At 36.7% G+C, this 21,993-nt stretch overlaps 1 protein-coding gene across 3 annotated transcripts; it reads left to right on the top strand.

The window, feature by feature from the left end:
• The first annotated feature begins 8,275 nt into the window (after positions 1-8,275).
• On the top strand, positions 8,276-21,936 carry LOC122314061 (heat shock cognate 70 kDa protein-like). Of its 3 annotated transcripts, XR_006243586.1 has the most exons (4): positions 8,276-8,879; positions 9,302-10,917; positions 20,173-20,879; positions 20,982-21,933. XR_006243586.1 is itself a non-coding variant. In XM_043129445.1 (3 exons), the coding sequence occupies exons 1-3, from the start codon at positions 8,666-8,668 to the stop codon at positions 20,257-20,259; spliced, it is 1,917 nt and encodes a 638-aa protein (XP_042985379.1). In that variant the 5' UTR covers positions 8,276-8,665; the 3' UTR covers positions 20,260-21,936. The 3 variants fall into 3 exon arrangements, 2 of the variants coding, with proteins under 2 accessions (XP_042985379.1, XP_042985380.1); XM_043129445.1 differs by having other exon boundaries at positions 20,173-21,936; XM_043129446.1 differs by lacking the exons at positions 20,173-20,879; positions 20,982-21,933 and adding an exon at positions 13,174-13,365 and having other exon boundaries at positions 8,278-8,879.
• Positions 21,937-21,993: the final 57 nt, after the last annotated feature.

Below are 21,993 nucleotides of genomic sequence, written 5' to 3'. Positions count from 1 at the left end.
ATCTTTCTCAGTTTTGTTAATGTTAATATTTGTACACAAAACTCTATTTCAAATACACGCACAACATTTTTCTGAAAGTCTTTTTTCTAATCATGTTCTTTTATGACTATCATATATAATTAATATGAACCGGAAATGTTATTACAACGGCAGTAAGCTAAGCAATCATACGAAACTATTAGGATTGTTCATAGTTGTTATCACTGTCACTTTGCCGATCGATTCTCCAAAAGCATTTAAATAGAACAATGGAGACTAAGCATGGATCGGGTGGGAGATGATGCTGATGTTTAAATAATTAGAGAAAGATTGCTAAATATAAGATTCTAAAGATGTACCTTTGAGTACGAGTCAAAAGTTCCTTACACTTGAAATACCATTGCCTTTCATAGACTTTTTACATTTCTAATTAATGACCCTATTCCAATTCCGGTTGGGGAGGATGTAAAATCCTCTGTTGGGCTGGGCCCGATTGGGAGAGATGCTCATGTCCTCCTCGAGACGGGCTGAGTTTATATCATAGGCCTAATGTCTAATAGTGCACTCGGCACATGTTGCTGGAAGAGTAATAGGCCCTGGGCCCTGGCAAGAAGAAGCCCAGAGCTCGGGAGGTAGAGAAGCAAATATAGGATGACGGTGTGCCGACATTTCTGACACTGCCTTGTACATGCACATAATGATAGGGTCATACTATCAAAATCCTTACGCACACACAGGGAAGGACCATAGTAAGACAACTTGTCCCTAATACTGCGTCCAGCACGACCCCCTATCCCTGATAAAAAAGTGTAGGGAGTGGTGGCGCCCACTAACCTACTGTAGGGATGTGGCCCAAGAAGGCTATGCCTCGTCAGAGGCAATAACATAACAACCCATACGAAAGATAAGCACCTTTGACACGGGGTACACAGAACCATCTCGGCTAGCAATATAAAAGCCAAACTTCAGGTCAGAATTAGCTTTCATGCTCTCTTGTTTGACTGAAATTCTCCCTAAGGAAGAAGAAGATTGACTTAGGTATCAGAGGTTACCCATAATCCTGAGCCACCACCTTCTCTATGTTGTAGGTAGTTGAGACCGATGACCGGTGTGTGAAAAACATCATCAACAGTCTCGCTATATGTGGGATCCAGTTAAAAATAATGTGTCCTTTGTATGCTAGCTACAATATATGCTCTTGGAGAACCTGTAGGTAAGAAATTTCATCGACAAACATGGAAGAAATGTTTGCAGAAATGGAGGAGTGCATGAGGAAGTTGGCGGAGGAGATTAAGAATCTTCAATGAGAGAATGAAGTCTTGAGGAGGAAGAATAGTGAGCTGCAAGAGGATGAGGGGCTAAGCCAAAACGAACATGGCGAATCTTAGAGCATTGGTGAGGTAGACAATGGTGAGGAAGAGATGAAGAAGATGGACCACGAGTTATGCAGCTGCATAGATAAGTATGAGAAAATGACAAAGAGGATAGGAGCTTTGTCGTCTGTCGACCAATTGGTTACTCGCACATACTTGCCCTACAGTGTGGTGGTGATGGCTGCGCCATGGCCCCCAAAGTTTCGAGTGCCCCAAATAGAGATGTATGATGGGTCCAAGGTTCCCCTTGAGCACTTGGAGACCTTCAAGACCCATATAACCCTGCACGAGTTTCCTAGGGAGGTAGATTGTAGAGTTTTCTTGCTGACCATGAAGGAAGCTGCGAGAGGGTGGTCTGGGTCACTGTAGCTTGGTTTGATTAATAGTTTTGATGAGTTGGCCAGTTTGTTCCTGACACAGTTCATGGCACGTAGAAGAAGGAGGTGCTTGGCTGCTTATCTCTTGACCGTCAAATAGCAGGAGGACGAGAGCCTAAAAGCCTATTTGGTTAGGTTTAACAAAGAGCGCATGACATCTGATGATTAGGATGAGAAGATCACTTTGGTGGAACTTATGGGAGGCTTGTGTCCTTGAAATCCGTTCATGACAAAGCTGGCGAGAAAAAATCCCATGACATTGTAGGAGTTCATGGACAAAGTAGACGAGTTCATCAATGTTGAGGACACTCTACAGGGGTTGATCACCCCAAGCGAAACCAAGCTGGAGAAGGCTGACAAGAAATTAAATAAGTTTGGGTGAGTAAAGGCCCCGAAGGAGGCCAAATGAGGGCAGCAAGATAGGAGGTGATATGAAGCCGACACCTCAAAGGGACAGGGTTCCAGACATGCACGATTTGGTTTGAGCATGCATGAAGAAGGCAAGATGGTCACCCAAGGAGCCGGTAGTCGTGACCAAATTGACCATCATTCTAACACAGGAATGAGACGAAAATATTGAGGACTGTTTTACCCTTAAGAGAAAGAGGGAGAGGCTAGAGCGCCTCGCCTACCAATATCTGATGGACCCAAGGAGAGAGATGGAGCTGGATCGGGATCGAGGAAGACTCTAGAGACAGAGAAGAAATGAGCCCTGGAAGGTGGTGAGTGGAACGAGATTCGAACTATAGCTGGGGCAGCCCCACCACATATAGCAGAAAGGATCATGTCAGAAGGGAATGCTACGAAGAAATCTATTCAACAGAGTGACCCACCACCAAGCAGATTAAGAGCCTGACGACAACAGTTATCTTCTTCGGTGACGATGACAAAGAAGGAGTCCAATACTCTAACGATGATGCATTAGTAGTGACCATGCTCATCGCTAATTGCATAACCAGAAGCATTCTGGTCGACAACAATAGCTCAACAGACATCATTTTTTGGGATGCTTTCAATAGGATGGTAATCGATCCGAATCGACTACGGCCAATAGCCATGCTACTCAAGGGGCTTTCAGGGGACATGGTTCAGCTTGTAGGAACCATTACCTTATCGGGAAAGGCCCTTAACACGGTTGCAACGATGGCCGAATTCTTGGTGGTGAAAGCGCCTTCATCTTATAATAACATATTGGGGTGGCTAACCCTGAACAACTTCAGGGCGATAACATTAACTTGCCATATGAAGATGAAGTTCCCAATAATGACTGGTGTGGGGGAGGTGAGCAAGTGCTCGTGCGGGAATGTTATGTACAGGAATTAAAGATTGGGGTAGGGGAAGTTCGTATGGTCAAAAGCCTGGCTTGAAGGGTGGAACGACCACCTTCTCTAGAGTTTTCCGTTGTTGAACAAAATGTGAGAGACAAGCAAACTCTCAAGCGAGTAGAGTCGAACAAGCCATTGGAGTTGGTTGGCCTGGATCCAAGTCGCCCAGATAATATGGTCAGAATGGGGACTAAGATGGAGCCTGAGATGAGGCAGGAGCTGAGAGAGCTCCTGGTTGAATACTGAGATGTGTTCGCTTTGAGCCATGGGGACATTCCTGGGATAGACAATGCAATAATTGAGCACCACCTCTATGTGGAACCTAGGGTGAAGAAGGCAAGGTAGAAACGCTAGAGTTTCGGCATGGAGAAGCGCATTGCTATGGTCAACGAAGTCGACCGCTTGATGATAGTGGGCTTCATTCGAAAGGCACATTATCCGGAGTGGCTGTCCAATTTGATACTAGTGAATAAATCGACCGAGAAATGGAAGATTTGTGTCGACTTCACCAATTTGAATAAAGCATACCCCCAAGGATAGTCTTCCCTGCCGTGGATTGACCTGGTTGTGGATTCAATGGCCTAGTGCAAAATGATGAGCTTCATGGATGCTTATTGAGGGTATAACTAGATTTGCATGAACCCGAAAGATGAAAAAAAATGTTGATCATCACAAAATGGGGGTTGTACTACTATCGGGCCATGTCATTCGGGCTGAAGAACATGGGAGCCACCTACCAGTCTTCAAAGTGTTGTGAAAGGTGCAAATATGGGACGACAAGCGTGATCAGGCATTTGATAAACTCAAAGAGTATAGACTAGCTTGCTACTCCTCAGTCAAGTCGAGTTGACAGAAGCTCTAAATGTGTATCTATTTGTTTCCCTACAACTTAGAGTTTCTAGCCTCCTAAGAATTGTTCATAGAGTTGTTCAACATTTAAATATGTATTTAATAAGTTATTGCTATGAAGGTTGCGCCAATGTGATGTAAATTCCTAAGCTTCTGACACTAGCTCTAGGCAGAAGGAATCATTTCTCTAATTCTTGATGAGACGATTTTAAAAGAATGAAAGACATCATAGCATTGTTATTGGTTTATGCAAGTGTAAAGTCATAATTTGCATAATATTATATGATTTTGTATTTGGCTATTTTTCTCAAAATTAATTCCCATGTTAGATTATCAAAATACTATCTAGATAATAATAAATTATTATTTTTATATAATTTTTTCTTTTGTCTCTAATTTTAGCCAACTACTTCTATTTAATGGCAGCCCAAAATGCATATAGATTAATGGCAATCCAAATACCATCTATATACTAATAAAATGTTGGTTAATGGGAAAGGAGGAAAGCTTCTTGGCCATGGATATCAAACCAAGAATTCTTTTCTTTAAAAAAAAAAAAAAATTAATTAGAAAAAGACATCTCCACTACAAAATTTGAAAGATATTAAGGACGTATTTGGTTATTCAGTTCAAATGAGATAAAATGATATGTTTTGTTGAAAGTTGAATAAAATATTATTATAATATAATTTTTTTAATATTATTTTTATTACCCAGATGACTAACACGAGAGGAGGTGAATTGAATTGTATTTAAAAATTAAAAATTAAAAATTAAATACACAATTATAAATATAAATAAAATACGAAATATCAATAAATATAAAGAGTAATGGTAAGAGAGAAGCAAACTCAGTATGTTAACAGGATTCGGCCCCATTGCCTACATTCTCACTTCAAGCTACCACTTGAAAATCTATAAATTCACTATTTATCCTCCTTCAAGTAGAGATCTAAACCTATTATACATTTGAATAATATCACTATAAAGGATCTGTGTAGAACACTCTCTACACTTACAATCACCTTACATGTGGTAATTCAACAATTTCCTGTGTAGAACACTTTCTACACGTATAAGGATTATACACACCATTTTACTGATACAAGAGCTGATAGTGGGTAAGTTATCAGAGAACACTTATCAATGAGTGAAATAAGAACTATACAACGCAAACTATATATCTCTTAAAATGAATAAGGGTTAAGCCTCAATGTTTAGAGAAGAGAGACTAAAAGTTTTGAATGAATGTTGCAAAACTTGCAATGATATGCGAATGCTCTTGGTGTTATTAAATTTGAAGCTCTCAAATGGTCTGTTTATAGGCATATGAGATTTCATATTTAAATTTAAAAAGATTCACATGTTAAAGACAATATTATTCATTTTTTCAAAAAATTCAAAAAAAAATTTCTTCTTTTTCAATTGTCAAAGATAACATCTTTCACTTCTCAAAAAATTCAAATAAAAGTCTTTTTTTTTTTTTTAAATTTTCAGAAACAACATAATTCATTTTTTAAAAAATTCAAACCTAATCTTTTTACTTTTCGCATATGAAAAAATGAATATGATTTACTTTTCAAATTTTTCAAACAAAATTATGTACATTTTGCATAAGTTAAAAAGAGTATCAATCACTTTTGAATAAAGCATGCATGTAAAAGATGACAATCAATCATCTTTAATATTTTTAAAATTTAAAATTTTAATCATATCATGCATATGTGAAGGATGACAATCAATCATCCTTTAAAATTTTTAAATTTAATTTTTAAAATATTCATGCACATGTAGAAAATGTTTTGATACTTTATGATAAAATATTAATTTTGAGTTATGCAATATTACTCTATGAGTTTTAATGTGAGTTTGTTCTCTTATTGCTCATGCTTGATTCATTGATGTGTTTGACTCAATTGTATAGACAAGTTGATGTTGTGACTCTTTTATTCTTTAAGTTTATTTATCATCATTAAAATTCATATATAGATATATAATTACGTACACGAAATTTGAAACCTTTACAAAATAAGGAAATTTTGTGTCTTCCTCAAATTGACAAAAGAATCAGTACCAAGATCCTCGAGTGGAAGGTAGCACAGAGATTAACTGAACAATGAAGTAAAATTAGTTGTTCAAGCTAAAACGTGTATCTCCAAAACCATTTTTTTTTTTTCCCTTAGTGATTAAGGAAAATTTTTAAAATAATGTTGTGATTTTTTTTTAAATGTTTAGGATGATTAAAAAAATTTATAAAAAAAGAAAAAAAATTGAAAAAATGAAATGCATAGTTCGGGACGTATTTTCACGAGATGTTTTGGTAACTGACACGATCAAAAGTCTAACAAGAAGTGAACCACATCCCGGCCCTTACTTTGCAGATGAATCGCCTCCTGCAGATTTGCAACGGTAGCCTGCAAATTAATACAAACACATATAATAACCAAAATTCATCCCCTGGGGCTCCATAAAGATACATTAAAACTTTATAAAAGTATTAAAAATCCAAAAATTTTCATTTTTAATCATTGAGGGAAAACAACAAATCGAGTGTCTTCGATATTTCAAGCCCATAAGCAAGGTTTTAAAATTCGTTCCGTTCCGGCCGGAATGGTCGGAATTTTTCGTGTCGGAACAGTAACCGGAATGGGATAGGGATATGTTCTGTTCCGGGTCAAATTCCGGCCGGAATTCCGGCCGGAATAGTAATTCCGGTCAAAAAAAAAAACTCTCTTGTAAATAAGTTGAAAAATAATAAATAAAATTGTACTTTTAGAATTCAAATACCCATTTCCGTGCACTAGAAGTATTGTTACTTTTAATAATCTGTCTATTCTTTAATTTTTTTCCTTTATTTTTGTGTCTTAACTCAAGTTTGTAAATTTTTTCAATATATATTCATTTTATAAATCTTTAATTCTTCTATATATATACACATATACATATCACACACTTACATATATATGTATTTATTTTATTAATTGTTAGTTTATATATACATATAAATATTTATATATAATATATAATTAATCCCGAAACAGTACACCAAAACGTACCGGTATCGAAATATTCCGTTCCAGTGCCTCAACCAAAATGGTCTCTGGAACGGATTTCAAAACTTTGCCCATAAATCCATAACAGAAAAGGTGTATATCAAGTAAATAATTTCTTTTTGTGCCTTTTCCTCGTGGTTTTCTCGAGAATCAAGTAGAGTACGTAATAATAAATAATTTAATAATTTAAATTTTAAATTTTAAAATAATAATAATAATATTTTATTTAACTTTTATCATTAATTTAAAACTATCTTAATTCACACTATCTTTTATCTAAATTCAAACAAAGCCTACAAGAAAAAGAAAAGACCAAATTCACCGACGGTGGGTCTCCACAAGTATTTTTTTTCTTTTTACTTAACCATTAAGAAAATATATTTTAATGATATTTCGATTTTTTTCCCAAATATTTAAACGACAGAATTTGTCGGATACACCCTCGGGGGCTACAACTCGAGAAAAAGATAAGAATCGCCGAGGTCAATTCCAACCTTGATAACTTCTTCGGAAAATACTAGTCTTACCACTAGTTTCTACCAATAGATCTACCGTTATGTTTTATTATTATTATTATTATTATTTTAACTTAATGATTAAGTAAGAATTTTTTAATAATATTATAATTTTTTCTATTTTTTTAAAAATATTTAAATGTATTAAAAAAATACATGTAAATAAATATAAAAAAAATAAAAAATTTTAAACCATTAGAGGGAGCCCCAACAGATTGCTACACTTCTTTATCATTCGGTGAAACGACATTGATTTTAGAGCATTAGTGATGATTTTTTTATCTTTATTTTTATTCTTAAATTTGAATAAACTTGTCTTAAAATTACCTACATTAACTTATTTATCTTTATAATTTTAAATAATTATGAATAATTATTATTCATTTTTAAAGATGTCATTTTCTTTCTTTAAATATTATTTTATTATTTTTTCTCTTTCTTTCCAATTCTCTATTTTTTTTCTATTTTTTTTTCTCTTCTCTATTTTTATTATTTTATTATTATTTAATCAAAAAATACATAATTCATGTACAAATTTTTTTTCATAATCAAAATTAATTTTCAAAATATGTAATTTTATATATAAAGATTCTTTGAATATGTAATTTTATATATAAAGATAAAGAATCGATTCAAAATTAATTTTCAAAACATGTAATTTTCAAAACATTAGTCCTTGAAAACAAGAAAGAGAAGACACTTCATCCGGTTCACCAAATGCCGAAGCGACGAAATTTTTTGAATTAGCGAACAATTTTACTCAAAGATCCAGTAGCAGAGAAGCTACGCAAGATATAGAGAACTCGTATGAGATCCCTTTCCCCAGAAATGGGTAGGAACTTCTGAAAATATCAATAAGGTATGGGTTTGGGAGATACATTAATGGGGAGCAGTTGGGGTAGGAGAGCTAACTGTATCGGCTGATGAACCACACGAGCTTAATTCGTTTTCCGTACTGTCTCAGCCGGTATGTTGCAGAATGATGAGCACCAGATCGTGGGACAATTTTGGCATTTAAAAGTAAAATTAAAATGCATTCGGGGGAATAAAAGCAAGAGGAAAAAAATAAAGATGAGAGAGAAAAAGCAATTTCGACTAAAGGCAGTCTACTTTCTTCGCGAGCAAGGAAACAAGTAATAAATAAAGACCGTCTTCAACCTTTCATTACTTCCAGATGTTGATCCGATCGTCAGAATGTCGAGCGAAGGAGAGGGCCCGGCAATAGGGATCGATCTCGGGACGACGTATTCGTGCGTGGGAGTGTGGCAACATGATCGAGTAGAGATAATAGTAAATGATCAGGGCAACAGGACGACGCCGTCTTATGTCGCTTTCACTGAAAAAGAGCGCTTGGTAGGAGATGCCGCCAAGAATCAGGTTGCCAGGAACCCCTCCAACTCCGTCTTTGGTAATTTCTCAGTATCTCTATTCTTCAATCATGTCTTTCTTTCTTCTCTTCAAGGGTTCAATCATAACTTATAATGAACTCTTCTTTCTTCTTTCTTCAATTATAACTTATAAAATAAATTATTTTTATTGTAAAATAAATATAATGTATTATCAATTTATGATTTTATTTTTATACAATAATTTTGTGGCTGTAACTTCTATAAAAATCAATTAATTTTTTCACTAGAAACTTCCTATCCCATTTGAAATTTTTATCTCTTTTGTATTTATCAGAAGGTTTACGAACTACACCATGAAAAAAAATCATTGTCAAACCTCATATTGTCTTATGCCACGATAACATGATTTACCCATTTACGAAAAAAAAATCATGCCAACCAAAAAATTGTGATATCTAATAAATGTTGCATCTTCTTACAGATGCAAAGCGATTGATCGGTAGGAGATTCAGTGATCCCTTAGTTCAAAGTGACACCAAACTTTGGCCATTCAAGGTCATTGAAAGTCCGGGTGGCAAGCCTATAATCGTGGTCACTTATAAGGGTGAAGAAAAGCACTTTTCTGCGGAGGAAATCTCATCTATGGTTCTAAAAAAGATGCGTGACATCGCCGAGGCATACTTGGGCATGACTGTAAAGAACGCAGTTGTTACCGTCCCCGCCTACTTCAATGATGCACAACGTAAGGCAACAAATGATGCTGGCGATATTGCGGGCCTTAACGTCTTGCGGATAATCAATGAACCCATGGCTGCAGCCATTGCTTACGGTCTTGACAGGGCGTGTGGCATTGACAAGAGAAATGTGCTGATCTTTGATTTAGGGGGTGGTACTGCAGATGTCTCACTACTTACCATTGAGGAGCGTACTTTAATTGTTAAAGCCGTTGCTGGAGATACACACCTTGGAGGGGAGGATTTTGACAACAGAATGGTAAAACATTTTGTTGAACTATTTAAAAGGCAAAACAAGGAAGACATCAGTGGAAACGCCCGAGCTCTAAGGAGGTTGAGAACAGCTTGTGAGAGAGCAAAGAGGATTCTTTCTTCTGCAATTGAGACTACCATTGAAGTTGATTCTTTGTATAATGGTATCGATTTCTTCTCAACTATTACCCGTGCCAAGTTTTCAGAACTCAATATGGATTTCTTCAAGAATTCTATTGAACTTGTGGACAAGTGTTTGACTGATGCTAAGATGGACAAGAGTGTAGTCCATGATGTCGTTCTTGTAGGTGGTTCTTCCAGAATCCCCAAAGTGCAGGAAATGTTGCAGGAGTTCTTTGATGGGAAGGAGCTTAACAAGAGCATTAACCAAGATGAAGCAGTGGCGTATGGAGCTGCTGTTCTAGCTGCAAATTTGAGTGGGATTGGAAATAAGAATGTTCAAGATATTTTGCTCTTGGATGTCACCCCTCTGTCTCTAGGAGTGTTGGCTGGTCGTGAAGGTAAGATGTCTGTTGTAATTCCGAGGAATACCAGCATTCCCACCAAAATTGAACGTAATTACACCACCGACAACAATCAAACTGTTGTTCGATTCCGTGTTTATGAGGGTGAAAGAGCTAGAGCTGCAGATAACAATTACTTAGGAGAATTAATTCTTTCTGGCATTCCTGCATCACCCAGAGGAGTTGCTAAACTCAAAATATGCTTTGAAATTGATGCTAATGGTATCTTGAATGTTTCTGCTATGGAAAAGAGCACTGGCGCGAGTTGCTGGACCACTGTCACCAATGAGAAGGCAAGACTCTCCACCGAAGAGATTAATAGGATGGTGGAGAACGCAAAGAAATACAAGGTTGAAGATGATGAGTACAGGAAGAAGGTTAATGCAAGGGTAGCCTTGGAGAACTATATTTACGACATGAGTAACACTATCAATGCTAAAGATGCCAAGCTTGCCCCTAGAAGTAAGAAGAGGGTTGAATCTAGTATCGACGAGGTCATTAAGTGGCTAGACGACGCCCAACTTGCAGAGGTAGAAGATTATGAGGAAAAGCGTGTAGGGCTTGAGTCGATCTACAAGGAAGAAAAGGTATGACTAAGTGCTCTTAACATTGTATAGATTCTACCCATGTTTGATATATAGCGTCAAATAAAAATCCTTTGCACTGATTGTGGAACTTTAGTTAATCATTTTTTGACTACAAGATTTCTTTATGTTTCTAGATTTGTTCTTATAGATTATACAAAGAAAAATGATTGAGAATTCAAACTTTTTTTTTTTTTCCTTTTTTGCATAAAAGACCCCCTTTACTCCTTACTGGAATCTGAGTTACTTAAATGTGAGAGAGATAAATACATTAAATAGGTACTATGACATTTATTGTTCATTTAATGTCGTAAAAATATTTATATATGATATAACAAATGTTATAAGACCCGTTTGATATCAATGATAGGCCTATCTCTCTTCAACTTAAAGATATCAGGCCAAAGGCCTGTGGTCTGATTAAATATATCAAAAAAAATAAAAAATAAAGATATCAAATTTAGGACTTTTAAAAAAAAATAAAAATAAAAGGACAATACCCCATTCTGATATTAGCCCTCGCTTATGGCGGACAAATATGGTTAATAGGCAGTGGAGTTATTCATAACTGCTGCAGTACATATGGATCCGATCATTTTATGAAGGCCAGAAAACTCTTAATTTTGATGACAATGGCTGCTCTTGTTTCCACCATGCCCTCCGTGTGTTCGTTGCAGTGCCTAATCCATAAGAACTAGCTAATGAGTGAAGGGAGAAGCCCAATCACTAAGTTGAATTGGGAGGTTAGGCTCGCCTTTCTAAACCACCAAGCGATCCTATCTACCCAGCTCTAGCAAGGACCCCGACCCATATAAAGCCAAATGGGAATGAGAGATTCCCTCTTGGCTGTGTGTGTGTGCGCGTGGAAGAGAGTCGAAGAGAGTGTAATGGTGCTCACATCCTTGAACTTCTTCCCTAACCGAAAGGTGTAGGGTATCCTTCTTGTGCTTCTCGACTTACAAGAAGTGAAATGGTGGCATTTGAGTGGTGTGAAAGTGAAGGGCTTGGGAGAACTTGTGTGTGCCGAAACCCTTAGGAAAGAAAATGAAGAATGGAGCAAAAAGGCCTCCCACCTTTTTGGTTGCCCCTTTAAAAAGAGAACCTTCTATTCCTTCCAAAAGTCTCATGCACGAATGCCACTTGGCAAGGTGGCTCTTCCACTTCTCTTGAATGGGATTGCATTGGAAACCCAAAGGACAACTCCTAGGGGTGGCATGTGGCTCATCCCAACCGACCCTCTCTTGTTCCATTTTCACCTTTGCCTTTCATTCACTTATCCATATTCATTGTATCTAGAGGTTTAAAAGGTAAAAGTGCTCTTCAAATCCTCCCTGGACTCTTCCAACCATGTGCATGGTTTCCATGTGGCGGAAAAGGGTGTGTGTCTTGAGCTAGCCGAAAGCCTAAGTCACTCCAAGAGTCTCTCTGTCTTCCCAAGGTGTCTCTCTCTACATGCCGTTGCCCCTCTCTCTCTCTTTTTCTCTCTAAAAGTCTCTTCCAATATCATTCTAGAACCAAACCTTTCCCCTTCCTTAGTAAGATCTTCTTGGAACTCCAAAGGTCTTCTTCTTACTTTACAAATGCTTGACAAATGGCACAACTTGGCCTTTCTTACCAAAAGGGGTGTATAAGCCCTAGCCTTAGGTGAACTCATTTTCCACTCATCCTTCTAGAAACTCATGCATGTAAGACAAGTGTCTCACCATGCCCTTTCCCTAGGTTCCTCACTTAAAAGACCAAATAGCCCTCAAATGCCATGTGGTGCCTACCACATGCCTTGAAAAATATTTTGGGCCTTCCAACCTAGAATTTTCCTTGGTGGCTGAAATCCATGTGGGTCTTATTGGGCTTCTCTTCATCTCTTCACCCTTAAAAGCCTTCTAATCTAAGAATCCTCAAAGTCCAAAAATAAAACCTACTAAGGTCTTTTCATCCAAGCAATAATCTATTTATCTCTTATTCAAAAAAAGTTTAGGAAACTTTTTCTAAAATAAAATGACAAGAAGAAACAGGGACTTGGAAAAGTTTGGGTTCTCACATCTAGCCTCATTTGCATCTCTTGCACTGATGAGTAAACTTCGTTCAGAATGGGTTCCAACTGACCCATTTGCATGCTTGGTATATCTTGCTCTTTTAGAAGTCCGTGCACAATTAATAGCCATATAATGAAGCAAATTTACTTTGTATATATGCTAAATAAATGCGATTCCATTCTTTGTCATGGATTCCATTCTTTTACTAATGCCATTTTTTTAATAGGAACATAAAAATAAAATTGGATGAGTTAACTAAAGATGAAATAGAGTTGGAGAACAACAAGAGCAAAGAGGACGCTGCACATCGTTCAAGTTCTAAATTTGTTAAGAGTTGTGTGTATCATCATATTTGAGATTGTAACATTATTATTATTAAAATGTGTGTTTCTCATATTTGGTGCTGTTCATATTTTAATTTCGGTATATTTCTTGTTTGGATTATAATTTTAGATTTTGAGTTAGTTTTATATTTTTTATAGATATTGGGATTTTAATATTTATATAAAATTAATTAGGTCAAATGAGTTAACGGTTCATGTTTGTGTGTTAATATAAACGGGTCTTGTCGTGTCATATTAATCTATTTCGTAGGATTCACTAACGGTTTGTATCATGTCAACCCATTATGTAAATAGGTCGTGTTAGGATTTAAAATTTTGACATGATAATTTTAATGAGTCGTATTCGGATTAACCTATATGGTATAATATATATGCTCTAACATGACATGAACATGACCTGTTAACACGATTTGAAATGCTATCTTCCATTTCAAGTAGTTCATTCTCAAGTTTCTGTATATTCTTATCCACCTGGCCAAATACCTCTGAGTTCCACTTACTTGCTTTAGGAACACTAACCAAAATACTGAATGATTCACATACATTCACTTAGAGAATCAAAGAAAACCCCATTCATGCGCGAATATCGCAACAATCCCAAACCCATCTTCACTGCCGACTCTCCGTATATTCTTCTAATTTAACAAATTAAAAACATAACCTTATGAGTAGAAATTTAAACCCAAAAAATGAAAGGCAAATGAATCAATTAGTGAGAAATCAATTTCAGCTACAACAATTCCTGTTGACAATCGATCTGAAAACAAAGAAATAGAACCAGATGTGAAAATTAAGCTAGCAATTTTCACATGTAGTTAAAGACACTGATCCTTAGCAAATAAAGCATACAGATCAATAAAGTATGAGAGAGGAGACCTATACACTGCTTTTCGAGTCACTATTTAACAGTCTAACCCTTATCTTCCTAACTTGACAGATCTACTTTAGTCTTCTTCCACTTCGTGTCTTCTCTGTTCCTTCCCCCCCCCCCCCCCAAATCGCCTACTTCCATGAGAGATAACACAAAAAAAATCATATTCAACAAGTTCCATGCACAATAAGGAGACCCAGTTCACCGAAACACCAGATCTACCCAAATTTACATTCATTGTTCATAGATCGGGAGAGAGACTTACCGCAAAGTCACCGGCGAGACAAACATGGCAGCGAGACAGAGAGATGATGGCCGAAGCTTGAATAGAGTGATTGTTTCATGATTTTGATATTCGCGTGAGAGAGAGATGTCTGAGTATAGAGAGAGATTGCCTCAGAAATTCGTAGCCTACGGCTTGGGAGTTGGGAGAGAGAGAGAGAGAGAGAGAGAGAGAGAGAGAGAGAGAGAGAGAGAGAGAGAGGCGAGGGGGGAGGCAGAAACCCTAAAGATCTTTGTGAAAGTACATATAAAACCGGGCACCGGGTATAAAATCCGGTACCCGTGTTTTAATATCCAGCCCGGACCGTATAGATTCGGGTTTTGTCACGTGGGTTTCGGCCCGGATTTGATCCGGGCCGAAACCCATAACCGAAATCCGGATGACCGGTTATCCAGATTCCGGATTGAAAAAAAATTTGGCCCGGATGAACAGCCCTAGTTAAAATCGCTTCTATATTTTGAAATGAAATTTAATTTTCATCTCATATAAGTAGTTTTAGAAATGAAATATAATTTGTCTTAAAAAATTTGGTCGAAAAAAGTTCATCTCTAAAGATTTGCGTTGAAAGTAAAGTAAGAAATATACAAACAAGTGGAATATGTGGCCATCGCGAAGAAGAATTTAAAAAAAAAAAAAATACGGATCTTTAAGAAAACAAACGAAGAAACGGCAAACAGAAGACAAAAAAAATCACGGGTCCAAATATTATGAGAAATAGTAAAGGCAAATTTTGTTTTCTTCAGTGATAGGAGTAAAAGATAACATAAAAATTTGTCAACAATAATAAGATAATTTATATTTAATAGTAGTGAGATAATTTAAATTAATTATTTATTAAGTTTTAAGAAATGAGAGAAAAAAGTTTAATAAAAAATATTATTAGAATATAATTTTTTAATATAATTTTTGTTTTGAAATTTCAAAAAGTTGATTTTTTTTTTGTTTTTTATTTAAATTTTTTTCAAAATTTTAATGATTAGTTTAAAAATGTTTATATTTGAATGATATTTGCATGAGAAAAAAATAAGATGAGATGAGATGAAAAACTTTTCTAAATATCCTCGAGCTTTGTTTATTAAGTGAAGTAGGATTACTTCACACTATTTATTATTATTATTCATAAACAGTTAACTATGAGTCACAAAAATATTTACTATTTTATTATTATTATTCATTACTTTTTCACTACTATTTACAGATAATCTAAAATTACCTTATCATTCAAACGTAACCAGTTAGTCTTCTTGTGTTTCAATTTGACTTTCATCATTATAAGAAAAACGAGCTTTTGTGACTAATTTATTATAACCATATGATTATTTACAACTAATTTTAATTGAAAATAATTATTTTGTTGAAATTAACTAGTCACAAATAAGTAGTTTTCTTGTAATTGATCGGTCATAGCATTGATCAATCTTTATGATTGGAGAGGCTGCCAAATTATAAGAAAACGAGAGATCATGAAATAGAATTTGTCAATTTTAGTCTTCAAGTTTTAAAGAGAGTTTTTGAGATTTTCGTGGGAAATTTTTTTGGATTTTGTGATTAGATAATTATATTTATGGTTATTATTTTTACTTTTGGCTTTCTTGAGAGAAGTTTCATAATCTTTAAAGAAGATTTAGAATTTCCTTATTATTTGTCTTTTTAATTTTTTAAATCTTCTTCCACTATGGGGCCTTAGAGAGTCGCCTAATGGAAAAGCGGGCTATTATTATAAGTTGATTGAACTTTTATACAAATTATATCATTTAATAATGAATCAATGATTATAACTTTATAATTGAAAAGAACCAGCCAAGTAATAAGCAAATCTAGGTGAACTCAAATTTAACCAAGTTTTGATCCAGGCACAGGCATATATATTAAGGATATTTATAATAGTGGTATGATGTTATCAAAAAACTTTCCTTACATGCTCTGCTAGGGCTTCCTTGGTTTGCAAGCGATCTTTCGTTTGGCCATTTCGGTGCTAGTGAGGCTACATGGTGGCCACTGACGGCCACGATGCTGGCCGCCAGTCGTATGTCGATTTGGTTGTTGTCGTTCCGCAACCCATACTTGATATCACAGTTGCCCCTTGTGCGCCTAAAGTCATGGATGGAGAACTCTTTTTCTAGTTTTCGAAAGAAGAAATACACAGATAGGTAGAACCCTTTCACTTCTCCATTGTGCTCAAATTCCTTCGACATAGACCCTCTCTGGTTGCAATCTGTGCCTTTATTCATAGTCGCTTGGGTCTGTCTTATTCTCTTGTGGTCTCTTCCATGAAACTTCCCCACAATGTATTTGTAAGGTTGGCTACCAAGGCTAACTTCGTGAAAGCACTGTCCCGTGAGTCATTTGAAGTGAATGGAGTTGCTTACCATGCCTTCGACTGGACTCCTGAGTTCAATGAGGAGCATGAACCATCTAACGTTCCAGTGTGGATCTTGCTACCAGGTTTGCTCCTAATTTCTATCAAAAGTCTTTCCTACGTATTTTCACGGCATTGATTGGTCGGTTTATTCGCCATGATAATCCTATTCGTTGTACAACTCGGATGGATGGTGCTAGAATTTGTTTGGAAATGGACGCTATCAAGGAACCAATCCCATATTTCTAGATTGGTGCTTCCTAGTTTGATAACCAGTCGGAAGCAAGAGGTCCTCTATGAGACTTTGACTGCGAATTGCGGTAAATGTAAGGTACAGGAGCACAATCTTAAGACACGTCGTAAGGGGAAAGTGGTGCATGGTGAACAAACTCGATTCCGTAAGAAAGGTGAACAAAAGTCTTATGGAAACACCTCTCGCACTATGTAGGATAATGAGTTAATGTTAAATCCTGTTGTGGTTAACTCTGAGAAAGAAACTACTGAAATAGATGGTGAACCTTCTAACAATCCCATTTACATACACCACCATCTCCGCCCAAGGGGATTAATATTTTAGATGCTTCTATGATTGCTACTGGAGGGGAGAATGAGCCCAGGGAGGATGCAGGTAATCCTTTGACTTGGACTCAATCTAACATTGTTAGATTTGCAGAGCCTCCCCCTGTTATTGGAGGACCCTGTTGATATTGATATGGAGTTTGAACCTCAATTGGATTATGTGCCTATCAATGAGAATGCAGTCTCGCTGCTCGATGATGTTGTTTCAAAGCCTGACCCTAATATTCGCCCAGAACTTCTACTGCAGGATAAAGAATATCATTTTGAAGTTGAAGGAAAAACAACTAAGAAAAAATATCAGAAGAAACAAATTGTGAAAGTGAGGTGTTCCATTTGGGTCCTTGCCCTTTCTTCAACTTCGTCTCTATGATTGAATCTCTCATTGTTTGGAATGTTCGACGCATTGGTACGTCTAGGAGTAGTTTAAAGTCTTTAGTTTGCAAGTTCAAACCTAAGATTGTGGCGGTTTTGGAACCTTTCCAAAACAAGGATAAAGCTCTCCGGTTGATGCATTATTTACATTTGGATTCGTTTGTTTCTGATGAAGCTGCTAGTGGGAAAATATGGATTTTTTGGGACAATGCTATGTCTATTCAAGTGGTGCGGATTAGCTTGCAGTTTATTTCACTTCGGGTGAATGCAGGGTCTTACTAATTTTTGTGTAATATTATATATGCTAAGTGTAATATGCATGAGTGGAAAAGATTTTGGGAGGATCTTAGTTATCAGTTCATGGGTTCGAAGCCTTGTTTGTTTGTTGGTGACTTTAATGTCATTCAAAATAATTCGGAGAGAAGGGGTGGGTGTCCGCAATCTATTTCTGCAATGGAAGATTTCAATGAATGGGTCCACCAGGGCGGTTTGGTTAAAATGAAATCAAAGGATTGTAACTTCTCCTGGTGCAATGGTCAGTCGGTCTCGCTCGATCTTAGGCAAAGTTAGATCGAGTCTTCATGGATATTTCTTTGTTTTCTTCATTTCTACTTGCGGTTTGTTCCTATCTTCTGTGCACTACGTCTGAACACTCTCCTATGTAATTGAATTTAAGATGGATCATTTCTCTTATGGCCCCTCACCTTTTCATTTTCAACAAATGTGGGTGGACCATCTGCAATTTTTAGAGTGTGTTTGGTAGCCTTGGTTTGGGTTGGTTGTTGGCCTGGGACTTACTAAGTTGGCAACGAAGTTGAAGAAAAATAAAGTTGTTTGTGTGAATGGAACAAACAGGTTTTTGGTCGTACCACTACACATATTAATCTTCTTGAGAGTCACATTGAGGAGCTTGAAAATAAACTTCATCATAGCTGGGATGAAGCAACAGAAGGGGATCTTCTTTTCTCATCTGTAGAATTGGAAAATTGGATCCGCCGTGAAGATATCAGATTGGCCCAAATGTCTAAGTTAAAATGGAAAATGGAAGGTGCTCGTAACACGAAATTTTTCCATGTTTGCCTGGCCCATAAACGGCGTAAACGAGTGTTGGAAATGAGGTCTTCGAATGTGGTTACCTTTAATTCATCAGAGAGTATTCATCAAGGGGCTGTGGATTTTTTTTTCTAATTTTCTGCAAGGGTTGCCAATTAGATCAGTTCTTGATTTGTCGACTCTTATTTCTCCAGTTATTTTGGATATTGATAATTCAGGACTGTGCTCTATTCCTTCTATGACTGAAGTTTGCTCAAATCTTTCCTCTATACAGTCTAATAGTACTCCCGGACCTAATGGGTTCGGTTCGGGTGTCTTCAAAATTTGTTAGGAGGTGGTGAAAGATGATGTTTTGGAAGCCATATTTGAATTTTTTGTTTCTAAATAGCTTCTGAGATTTTTTATAGCTTCTTTTCTTGTCTTAATTTCGAAGGTTGATATATCTTCTAGTTTTGATAAGTTCAGGCCTATTAGCCTCTGCTCGGTTTTCTATAAAATGTGTTCCAAAATCATTGTTAATCGCTTGATAGGTCTAATCTCCCTGATGATATTGTGGGAACAAGGTGCTTTCATACTAAGAAGAAGTATCTTTGAAAATATTAGTCTCACACAGGAAATGGTTCATTCCATAAATACGAAGGCCCATGGTGGTAATATCATGATTAAAACTGTATATGGATAAGGCTTATGATTGAGTGGATTGGTCTTTTCTTTTGAGGTTCTTTGCTATTTTGGTTTTTCTCATTTTTGTGAACTTATCAGAGCTTGTATCTTATCTCATTGGTACTCTATTATGATGAATGACACTATCAAAGGTTTTTTTCAAGGAGGTCGTGGCTTGCGTCAGGGAGATTCCCTCTCCCCCTATCTATTTATTATTTTACTAGAAGTTCTATCTAGACTAATCAAGCAAAGTGTGGAGGCTAAAAAACTTGGTCAATTTTCTCAGGCCCGAGGTACGCCTATAATTTTTCATCTTATGTATGCTGATGATGTGGTGGTTTTTTTTATGGAAGCTCAAAAGCCATCTGGGAACTCTTAGCTGTGCTTCATAAATATGAAAGTTGGTTGGGGCAATGCATAAATCATTCTAAATCTGCCATTTTCTGCTCTCAAAAAATCTCTTTAGCTCGTAAGAGCTCGTTATTACAGAAGACAGGATTTTTAGAAGGATCTCTCTCCATTAAATATTTTGGTGTGCCTATTATCTTGGGTCGTCTAAAATAGGTGCATTTGGAAGATATGGTGTCCAAAGTCTAGAAGAAAATATCGGGATGGAAAATGAAACTTCTTTCGGCGGGAGCTAGACTTATTTTATTACGACATGTTATCTCTATTATGACCATCTCTTTGCTGTTTTACAGGTCCCACAATCCATTATCAAAACCCTCCATCGCATGATGAGCACATTCTTCTGGGGGGAGGCGAATGGTAAAGGTAAAAACAAATGAGTGGCTTAGAATTCTATTTGCCGTCTTGTTGAGGAAGGTGGCTTGGGTCTAAGACATCTTGACGATATGAAACAAGGCCTGCACACTAGACTTGCTTGGAATCACATTCAAGGTAATTCTTTATGGGCCAATTTTTTTAAGGGTAAGTATGTGGGTGCTAAGCCTTGGTCCTTGATTGATCCAAATAGGGGTACAAGGTTTTGGAAAATGATTACTAAAACCTTTCTCGTGGTTTTGAATAATTCTAAGTGGCGCCTTAAGGATGGAAATGTTTTCTTTCGGTCTGATAAACGGCGGGATAGCGGTCCTTTATTTAATGATATGAAAATTACGGGTAATCCTTTTGTTAAAGTTAAGGATTGAAAATTATCAAACAATTGGGATGTGGATCTTCATCTCCAGTTAGTGGGCCCGGACAATCTTGGCGGCATCTTAGAGGATATTTGTAAAAGTAAATCGGGTCAAGATGTGCTAATTTGGACAAAAAATGATAATGGCTTGTTTTCCACCAAATCGGTTTGGAATTGTGTTCGTAACAGGGGAGGCACTCTTGAAGGGCATTCTTGGATGTGGCATAAGACTCTTCCTCTCAAAATGTCTATCAATATGTAGAAAGCTTGGTAATCCATATCATCTTCGCCGTATCGGCATTCATATTATTTCTTGTTGTGATTGTTGTGCTAACTGTCACTGTGAAGACCATAATCATGTTTTGCTTGCAGGTGATATTGCCAATGCGGTGTGGCGTTATTTTGGGGCTATCTTCGGTATTCTGATTGGCCACAATTGGAAAACCACGGTGCTGACTTGGTTTTGTCGCGCAAAATCATCATCTCAAGTTGGCATAATTGTAAGGATTATTCCGATTATATTTACATGGAGACTATGGCGGAGGCGTTGTTTGGCGCGCATGGAGGGATGATTTGAATCTGCAAATGATATTATTCATTCTGTTCGTCGGTGGATTAGTGTTTTATGTCGTGATAAGCAGAATAGTTCTCACATTTCTCATTTTGATTTGTAGGTAAAAGAGAACTTGAATGTCTAGTCTACACTACCTCCCGTACGGTGATGCAAAGCTATTACTTGGCAACACCCATCGTGTGGTTGGGTTAAATTGAACACAAATGGTAGTAGTTTGGCCAACCCGAGCGCCTCAGGTGTGGGTGGGATTATTCGTAATGATCATGGTACTTTAATACATGCATTTTCTTCTTTCATTAGTACATGTTCTAATAATCAGGCAGAGCTCTTAGCTCTCCTTCACGGGCTCCAGGTTTGTAAATCTTTATCTCTCAATTACGTGGAAATTGAACTTGATTTTATGATTGTCATTTATTGGTGGAGGAGTAAAAGATGTGGGGTTTGGTACCTGGAGGATTTTTGGGAGGAAAGTCTAGACATTATGAGTACCATGAATTGTTTGGTTCATTATGTTTTTCGTGAGGGTAATAAAATTATAGATTGGTTGGCAAAGCAGGCTTCTCGTGTTGATTTAGTTTTTTCCCACTTGATGGAGACTCCCAAGTGCTGCGAGGGCTTATTCGCATGGACTACTCCAGGATGCCTTCGCTTTATTTTAGTTAGTTTTGTTTTCTTTTATGTTGGTGCTTGTGTTTTGTTGTGCTTGTTTTTGCGTTGGTTTGGTCTTTTTTGCATGCTGGGATATCTTAGTAATCTCCAGATGCTCGATTTGTAACTACGGTTTTCCTCTGCCACAAATGAGGGTTATTA

Source organism: Carya illinoinensis, chromosome 6 (assembly GCF_018687715.1).
Source record: "Carya illinoinensis cultivar Pawnee chromosome 6, C.illinoinensisPawnee_v1, whole genome shotgun sequence".
Lineage (NCBI taxonomy): Eukaryota > Viridiplantae > Streptophyta > Magnoliopsida > Fagales > Juglandaceae > Carya > Carya illinoinensis.
Note: the sequence above shows the minus strand (reverse complement) of the source record. Positions and strands in the feature narration are given on the sequence as shown.

Coding starts and splice junctions, on each gene's coding strand:
- LOC122314061 (XM_043129445.1), top strand. CDS start 8,666: ATGTCGAGCGAAGGAGAGGGCCCGGCAATAGGGATCGATCTCGGGACG. Junction 8,880..9,301: donor CCCCTCCAACTCCGTCTTTG/GTAATTTCTCAG, acceptor ATCTTCTTACAG/ATGCAAAGCGATTGATCGGT. Junction 10,918..20,172: donor CGATCTACAAGGAAGAAAAG/GTATGACTAAGT, acceptor GCTGTTTTACAG/GTCCCACAATCCATTATCAA.